Genomic DNA, 8,592 nt, shown 5'->3' with positions numbered 1-8,592 from the left:
GGCGGCGCTAGTCGGGGCCCCGGTCACCCCCGGCCGCAGCGCTCGCAGAGTGCCTCTCCCGCCGACACCTACGCCGGGCTGCAGCCGCTGTGCTCGCATCGTCTCCATCCCGGCCGACCGCAGAGCTGGACCCCGCAGCTTGCCAGCCTGGCGAGCTAACGGTCCCAGCTACCCCAGTGAGCAAGAGCCGAGGGACTGAGGGCGGTGCCGGGGTCCAGCTGTCAGTCAAGAGCAGGCGGGGACGAGCCAGATGCTATGCCAATCACTGGTGGAGAGGGAGGGAAGGGGCGGGCCCCTGCTCCACCTTAGGCAAATGGTTGAGGAAGGCGGAGGCTGCGGGAGCCAATTGCAAAGAAAAAAGACGATACAGTGTAAGAGGGAGAGCTTCCGAGCATCTTTGGGAATCCTGTGGTAAAGGCTAGAAATCCGGCCAGACCCCTGGGGCGGGGCTTGAGGAAAAATAGGCCTGGATGCAAGGCTGAGTAGACTTATAACTGGAAAGGGTTCTTAGAGCTCATTTGTCAGGTCACACCACTTTCTAGATGAAGATGCGGTTCAAAGAAGGGATGCGACTCTAAGGTCATATACTATTGGTGGTGAAGCTAAAATGGAGTATGCTGCTGACTTTTAGGAGAACATGCTATGTGGTATACTTCAGTGCACTGTCTGAACTGCAAACATAAACCAGGCTTTAATATTTTATGAACAAGGAAAGTGATGCTCAGGAAGGTTAGATATTCTGCCCCAAATCAAATAGCTAGATGGTTAGGGTGGTTCGGACCTAAGTGTACTGACCCAAGTGTTTTTATCTTTTCACTATACAACATTTAGGGATGGTTTTCTGACTTCAGCTACTCACTAAGGGAGTGAGAGAAAGTAGAGTGTGTTCATCACTGTACCGAAAGAGAACTAGAATACATGCAGAAACCTATCAAACTGAGAAAGTCAGGACATAGATCAGAGGGGGGAACTTTGTTCATAGAACTCCTCAGGCTGAGTTCCAACTTTTGTCCCCACAGACACCCATGAAATCACACTATAACACGCTTTTGCTGATTGACTATCATTCCTTTTTTTTTCCCCCTTGGGTGAAGTTACTAGCCCTACCCTTTCTCCTAGGGTGGCTCAGAGATTAAACATGGAGGTGAAAACGGACGAGGCACACTGGGTGAAATGAAATCAAACCCTGTGTTTATATAAAAAAAAAAGCAAAATAAAAAAGTCAATAAGTAGGAAGTCATATCTGCTTACGGCAGGGGGGATCTCTGTATGAATAAATCATTAAAAGTCAGAAATGGGGAGGCTAGAGGGAAGGCCTGTCACGTGCCTTAAAACCTTTACTTGCCTTTTCTTCTACAATCACAATTGGTCAGTTGGGCTCCTGGAAAGCAGATAGCTGTAACCGCCAGATACCATCCCGGGTAGTTGTGGCTGTTGGTTAGCATCTCCCCCATCCCTCTCCTCTTCCCCCCACCCCATCCCTTCAGGCGGTAGTGACAGAACAGAGACTTCAGAACACATTTATTTGACATGTCAAGTGGCAAGGGGGGCTGGCTTAGACTTACTCCCCACTTCTACCTGTAGGGGTGTTCATAAGCTCAGACACACAGAAGATCAGCTTCGAGCCCATGATCCACCCCCTGGAGTAAACAAGATGATCTGTAGTGGTGTGTGTTTTGGGGGGTGGGGTGCAGGGTGGGAATAAAAAGCAAGTTGAGAGCATGGAAGGCAGCAACAGAACCGAGACTGGGTGCTGTTGCGGGAACCCTAAGAAAAGTGAAGACATCCTGAAAAGCGGATGGAAGCCGGGTGTGAGCAAGGAGCCAGGCATGGAGAAGCAAGACCTGCAGAATGGGGAGAGTGATTCATGAAGAGAAAGCAGAATATGCGAAAGTATGATAGGCCACGTTTCAGGGCATACAAAGAAAGCAAGGGATCGCTTTTCCAGGAGAGCAAAGATACAGGAGACCATCCTTAAGTGGGGGCTCCCTGCTGCTTCTGAACAAATGCCAGTGAGTCTGGGACCCTAGCACATGTGGTCCTCTGTTGGTGTGCTGTGCCTCTGGGCACCCAAATAATCCCGTGTGCGTGTGAAAAGACCAGGACACGAATGCGTGGTTCTATACGCCCAGTAAACACAGTATCCTTCCTCGCTAGTGAGTGTACTGTGCTTGTGGACACATGCTTACCCATGTGTGCGTGCACAGTGCCGTGAGCACATGCAAGAGATCCCGTGTCTGAGGTATCAGCTGGTTCTCCCGCCATGGGGCCTGACCCTCCCCCTCCTTGGTGGCTCTCACTTCTCTCAGCGCCCCGGTTCCCCTGGCCCGCCTAGACTCTGGAAACCCCCTAGCAGGCGAATCTGCTCAGTCTGCATGGAGTGGCGTCTCACCAACTTGCGCTTGGTCCTGGGAGACCCTGGTGCCCCAGAATGAGGAGGGGCAGGCAGTGAGGGTGCCCGACCTCCGGGTTGGGGGCGAATGTCTGGGATGGGAGGGTGGGGGCTGACGTTGAGAGGAGGCAAGAAACCAGGTCGCGTTTGCGAGATGTGGTCCAGGAGCAGGGTCCCGGAACCCCTGCGTTCCAGCAGCCCGGGACTCCGCCTCCGTCCGCTCAGCGGGGATACAGCCCCGGGCAGACTCTCTTGGGACTGGCGCGGAGAAGAAACTGAGCCCGCTGGAGGGAGGGTCAGTGGAGAGGCGCTGTACCGCCGGCGCTCCAGGGATAAGCGGCTGCACTCGGGTGAGTCAGGGCAAAAATGTCCAGGGGTATCGAGCTCCACGGACTCCATGCGGCTCAGTTTTTGCCTTAGCCCTGCTGGAAGACCAGACTCCTGAGCCTCGGGCGCTGTATTTCGGCGCGAGAGAGGACCCCCGCCTGTCACTTTCTCCGCCCATGGGGGCGGGTCCTCCGGGCCTTCGGTACTGTGACGCCGGGAAAGACGCGGTCTACCGGTTAGGGTCAGGCCGTTAAATTCAGCGGCCAGGCGCTCCATCCCCGGCCTCCCTTCGGCAGGAGGGACCGGTTGAGGAGGAGCCACAAGGCCCCAGGGCTCAGAGTTGAGCCTTTTGAGTGGTTTTGGAGGATGTCGAGGCGGCTTGGGGAGAGGCTCGGAAGGGGAAGGGTCGTCAGGGGGCTTAGGAACAGGAAATTCAAATATGTCTCTTTTCTCCTCTTCTTCCTGGGCGCGAGGGGATAACAAGCTCCGTCCTCCTCCTGCAGTTTGCAGCTGGACTTCAGAAGGCGACGTGCAGACCCCTGGACTAGGAGGAGCGGGTGCAGGATCCTCTACCCCCGGGGATGGTGGGGAATTGAGATACTGCCTGGTCTTCTTGGTGCCCGAGGGCGAGGTATCCGTGGTTATGATGATGACCTCCGTGCCCTTGGCCTTGCAGGCGTCCAGGAGCGTGGCAAGGGTCTCACGGTCCCCGCGGTCCAGGGCGTGGACAAGCGCCGAAGCGCCAGCGTGATCTCGGACTGAGGGGTCTGCGCCGTGGGCAAGAAGCAGAGAGGCCACTGCGGCTCCCCCACCCCCGGCGCAAGCGTGCATGAGCGCGGTGCGTCCTAAACGGTCTGCGATGTTGGGGTCCGCGCCTTGCTCCAGGAGGTAGCGTACCATGCGTGCCTTGTTCTGAGGGTCATCGTAGCGGGCCCTGCAGGCCGCCATTAGCGCAGTTTCCCCCTGGGCATCACCCTCATTCACGTAGGCTCCTCCCTCCAGAAGCAAACGGGCCAAGCGAAGCTTACCCTGACCCACCGCCCGAAGAAGAGCGTGGCCCTCGGTGTGTAGCATAGCTGCGGCTCGGGCGAAAGCACCGATGGAGCCAGGAATGGGACCTGCCGAAGATGGCTAGGAGTGTGGGGGTGGTGGTTGGGAGAGGCCTGAGGTCTTGGTGGTAAAGCCTAGCCCTGTAAAAAAAGAGGATAGAGAGAGCTTATTGATAGGTTCGGCAGGGAAACTGAGGCACTGATGAAGATGCCTGGTATATGACGGGAGTGATTAATATGATCTCCAATGCAGTCCTTACTCTTGACTCCTGCCTTTGAGCCCCCTCCCCCCCAGCGCATGCCAGAAGAGGTGGGAAGAGTGCATCCGCACTGAAGGATGAGGGCTCGTGCAAATACGTACATGCACGCGCAGAGATATTCGCACCCCCCCATTCGCACCCCACGGCTTATCAGACCTTTCCAACATCCCCCTTTTCTTATCCACACTTGGAATCCCCCTCTCTAGGATCCTGAACGCCACCCACCCACACATGCACCCGTACAGTCATACCCATATTTCTATCCTGACCTCTTTTAGATTGCCACATCCCCAAAAATTGAGTGGGGGGAAGGAAGCAGCTTGCAATTGGGACCTAAAGGGGTGGAGGAAGAATTAGGGATTCTTTTGCCCCTGTTATGTTGCCGTCGCTCCTTGTTCTTCCCCCTCCCAGGCTGTACCCCCAAATAGATACCTGAATGTCCGCATAATCTTTGCCTGGCCAGGATTGAGGCCCGGGCCATGGGGACCTCCGGGGTGGAGGAGCCGGGTACCTGGGGGCCCACATGGCGTGGGGGGGCACCCGGATTCCCTTGGTGTCAGTATCTGCGCCCCAGCGCTGGATCCTGGTCCCTCCTCCCGGTGCGCCCCGGGCACAGCGCCGGCTCCGGAGGAGAGAAGAGGGGGGGTGGGAGGCGGAGCTCTGCTGTGCTATTTATAGCCCAGTCTCTGCGGGTGGGGGCGTCCGGCACCAAGCGGCTCCCCACCCCCAAGCGCACACACATAAACCAAAAAAGAAAAAAGAAAAAAAAAACAGTGCCTCCAATCTTGACTTCCCTTTCTTAACCCACCTCCCCCAACCCCAACAAACCTAAGCGCTCCTTAGGGGACTCTCCTGCGACCCATTCAGGAAGCATTCCGATTCTGATTCTTCGTTGAGCTTCAGCAGATCTCCATGAGCTCCAGTATGCCAGACCTGACTGCCACACACGGCATATGGCACTGTGCAGGGGACTGGAGGGAGGCGGATGGGATCTGCAGCGGCGTCCACACAGATCAGAAAGAGGCAGGAGATGTGGCTCCCTTCCCGTAGTTGAAATATCAGGGAGAGTATAGCCTCTGGAATCAGACAGCAATATATCCCCGCTGCACCTCTCTCAAACATCACCACAGAGACACTTAGATCTCAGTTCCCGTGAGTCCCTTAGGAATGTGAGGAAGGTAGCTCTCTCAGGGCAAGGGGGCACTCTCAGATTCCTTTCCCCCTGTATTTCAAGGGGTGTCCACAGGAGAGAGGAAAAGGGCAGAGCAGTGGCTGAACCCTGTTACACGGGCGCCCTCATTATAGCTCTACTCCACTAGACTCATTTTTCCATCTCGCTTGAAGGTCCCTGCCTGAATCACTCCTTGTCTCTTCCTATCTGTTGCTCTCACTGCCTCTGCCTCTCCGTGCCACCTGCCCTGTCTCCATGGTTACCAAGGCTTCCATCTGCATATTTTAGGGATGAGTTTGTGTCCAGTTGGAAGGTACCAAGGGAAGTGGGGGCACTGGATAGGTTCTAAGGGTTTGGAAAGCTTTCCAAGGATCCTAGAGAATTAAAATGGCGGAGGCCACCATATACAGATACAAAAAACGTTACTGGGTGAGGAGAAATACTTGTAGGGAAAATAGCCGCTTATACAAGCTATTGATGTGTGCCAGGCATTCTGCAGTGCATACATCTCCAGCTCCACAACTCTATAAGGTGGGAACAATCGTCTTCTTGCAACATATGTAATGAGGTTAAGCAAGTTTCCCCCAAAGTTTCACAACTATTTTTGTACTAGTCCCAAAACTGGGCACTTGACACTACACTCACATACAGTTTCCCAGTGTAGAGGCCATTTTTTCTGACATCTGGCATATTCTTGTTGACTACTAACTTTCTCTTCCATCCTGAAGCATGACTCCCCCCTCACCTCACCAAGGGGCTTGAAAGGTCGTTGGGAAAATACAGAAAGAAAACCCCACTGGGTTCCTGCCTTCTCTCCCCAGAGACTTCTCTGATCCCCAAGCCCCCTCCCACTTCTCAGACACAGTTCCAATCCACGGTGGGTGAATGAAGGGGGCATTCTTGGGTTGAGTTTTGTAGCACACACACCGTAATAACAGAGGCAAGAGTATCATGAGTTCTAGGCAGCCTAGACTGGGTAACCAGACCGTCTTTTAAAAAAAAAGTTTTTTTTAAGTATTTATTGGTTGGTGCTGGAGACTGCGCAGGATTAGAGTGGGTCGGAAAGTGGGGGAGTGGGGTGGCGCGCAGGGCCAGGAGAGGGCGCCAGAGGCGCTAGAGCTGGAGTCTGGCGGTTGGGCGCCTCCAGGCGGGTGCTGAGAACGAGCTGGGGAGCATAGAGCAGTGTGGTCTCTCCAACCCAGGAGGCCACTTCCCAGCAGCGGCTCTCCTCATCTGCCTGGCCGAGCTCTGAGCAGCAGGTCGTCTTGGCCGACTCCTGCCGTCCAGGCGGTTCCGTCCGGGCTAAGGTGGAGACTGCAGCCCCAGATCTCAGCGCGCCCCACTTCCCAAGCCTCAGTTCCGGTTAGGCTCGCTCCCCACCCCGCCTCCTCGCCTCTCCCTCCTCCGCTGGCCAAGATTGGCCGGGGAACCCACCAATGGAGAGCTCGGAGAGGCGGGCCTAGGACGCGGGCTGGAGGAAGAAAAGCGAATTTCAAGTTGGCGGCTGCGTGGGCCCCGAGTGGGGGTGGGACGGCAGGTAAGGCTTTGACTTGGTGACTCTGACCCGGTTTGGTCCGCTGCTTCCCGAATGGTCCTCCGTGGCCGACAGCAAGACAGACAACGCTCTCTGTAAGCCTGTCGGGCCAGCCCCCTTCTGGATCCCTGCCCTTTCTCCCGGGCTCCCATTGCTGTGTTGACTGTACATCGGGGAGAGGCAGGGCTTGCTGTCGTGTCTGGGACAGATATTAAAGCAGAAGGCGAGGAAGGCTCATTCTTGTAGCTTAGACTCTGTTATGGTACCAGCCTCTCCCGCATCTGTTACCACTAGCCCCCTGTCAAGAGCCTGACAGACTCCTGTTAGCTACCAAGTCAGCCGAAAACGCTACCCCCTACCCACCGCCTTCCTGGACTGCCTTTCTTAAGAATTAATTGATCCCCAGCCTGACACTGCCTGATTAGCACTATTGGAATCTCTTTGATTTTAAAAACAATATTATTTGTGTGTAGGCGTGCGCGCCACGGCTTGCGCACTGAGGTCAGAGGACGACGTGAGCGAGTCAGTTTTCCTAGCCACTTGGCAGCTCTTGCATTTAACCATTTCGATGCGGCTCCCGCTCCCGCTCCATCTCTCCCATTCTTTTTATTGGCAGATTCCTGCTATATGCTAGGATTACAGGTTCTCTTTTGAAGTTTCTATTCTTTGAACGGAAGGTTTGGTGGGACAGATTGAGGTACTTAATACGTTGTGCTCAATAAGCGTTAATTGAATGGAATTGATTTGTGGGAACCAGTGCTCTTGTCAAGGAGGACGGATTTAAACTCCTAATATAATTAGGGAACAATAAAAGACAACGTAGTATATAATTAAGGGCCTTTAAATTGGTGGTTTCTCGCATTAATGTTTTATAATTACTCTCAGACCAGAGAAGGCAAACAGCAAAGGGAGCGAGAAGGCTTTCTGACTCACAAGGTCTCAAGTGTGGAAGGTCTGTAGACTTGTATAGTCATTTGTTGAAACAACAGCTACTTACGTAGCACCTACAGCATGCCAGACATAATGCTAGACAATGAGGATCATGGTGACCCCTCTGCTAAAATCTGTTCAATAAATGGTTATTTAGTGACTGAGAAAAAAAAATTTTGAGACAGGTTCTCGCTATGCAGCACAAGCAGCTTGGTTTCCAACTTATGATTCTCCTGCCTCAGCTTTCTTGAAAGGCTGTGATAATAGACTTGCACCACTACACCACAAATTTGAAAAGAAAAAAAGTTAACTGTGAAGAGTAAATCTAGCCTTACAGATACTAAGCATCGACTCTGCCCCTGAGCTAAACCCCTACCCCGTGCCAGCATCTTAAAAGAATTCATGAGTTCTTTTCAGGTTATTCCACTATTTAATTTTTTCTTTATAATTGTTCAACTTAGATTTATCATTAGTGGGGGTGGGTGGAGTGTGTGCTGCGGCACATCTGTGGAGGTCCTAGGAATGAAGTGTGTTCTCCACTTTCATTATAAAACAGGAAGGCTGCACCAACGTCATACTTTTTTAATATGTGTGGGTGTTTTGTCTGCATGTCTGTCTGTGTAGTGTGTGTATGCAGTGCCTTCAGAATCCAAAAGAAAACATCAGATCCCCTGGAACTGGAGTTACAGACAGTTGTGAGCCTCCATGTGGGTGCTGGAAATGGGACCAGGGTCCTGGGGAAGACTAACCATGCTCTTAACCACTGAGCCATGCCCTCCTCCTTAGTCTGGCCCCAAACTCACTATAAAAAGATGAACTCAGCTGGGCGGTGGTGGCGCACGCCCTTAATCCCAGCACTCAGGAGGCAGAGGCAGGCAGATCTCTGTGAGTTCAAGACCAGCCTGGTCTACAAGAGCTAGTTCCAGGAC

At 53.5% G+C, this 8,592-nt stretch overlaps 3 protein-coding genes across 5 annotated transcripts in view; 1 reads left to right on the top strand and 2 right to left on the bottom strand.

The window, feature by feature from the left end:
* Lix1l (limb and CNS expressed 1 like) overlaps window positions 1-187 on the bottom strand; it is a 20,048-nt gene extending 19,861 nt beyond the window's left edge. The window contains exon 1 of the mRNA XM_026784101.1: window positions 1-187. This exon is cut by the window's left edge and continues 229 nt beyond it. Coding sequence (XP_026639902.1) covers window positions 1-108 — 108 coding nt within the window. The 5' untranslated portion in view covers window positions 109-187.
* A 1,317-nt stretch (window positions 188-1,504) lies between these two features.
* On the bottom strand, window positions 1,505-5,213 carry Ankrd34a (ankyrin repeat domain 34A). Of its 3 annotated transcripts, XM_005357041.3 has the most exons (3): window positions 4,461-4,806; window positions 4,298-4,361; window positions 1,505-3,909 (listed from the first exon to the last, which is right to left on the bottom strand). In XM_005357041.3, exon 3 carries the CDS (start codon window positions 3,791-3,793, stop codon window positions 2,306-2,308), a length of 1,488 nt encoding a protein of 495 aa, XP_005357098.1. In that variant the 5' UTR covers window positions 3,794-3,909; window positions 4,298-4,361; window positions 4,461-4,806; the 3' UTR covers window positions 1,505-2,305. The 3 variants fall into 3 exon arrangements, with proteins under 3 accessions (XP_005357098.1, XP_013205385.1, XP_005357099.1); XM_013349931.2 differs by lacking the exons at window positions 4,298-4,361; window positions 4,461-4,806 and adding an exon at window positions 4,857-5,213; XM_005357042.3 differs by lacking the exon at window positions 4,298-4,361 and having other exon boundaries at window positions 4,461-4,789.
* A 1,151-nt stretch (window positions 5,214-6,364) lies between these two features.
* The window catches only part of Polr3gl (RNA polymerase III subunit G like), a 17,697-nt gene continuing 15,469 nt past the window's right edge, over window positions 6,365-8,592 (top strand). The window contains exon 1 of the mRNA XM_005357040.3: window positions 6,365-6,736. The gene's annotated coding sequence lies outside the window, so the exon portion shown is untranslated. The remainder of the gene's footprint in view (window positions 6,737-8,592) is intronic.

This window comes from Microtus ochrogaster, chromosome 21 (genome assembly GCF_000317375.1).
Source record: "Microtus ochrogaster isolate Prairie Vole_2 chromosome 21, MicOch1.0, whole genome shotgun sequence".
In the NCBI taxonomy this organism is placed as follows: Eukaryota; Metazoa; Chordata; class Mammalia; order Rodentia; family Cricetidae; genus Microtus; species Microtus ochrogaster.
The sequence above is the reverse complement of the archived record's forward strand: the minus strand, read 5'-3'. Positions and strand labels throughout refer to the sequence as shown.

Coding starts and splice junctions, on each gene's coding strand:
- Ankrd34a (XM_013349931.2), bottom strand. CDS start 3,793: ATGCTACACACCGAGGGCCACGCTCTTCTTCGGGCGGTGGGTCAGGGT.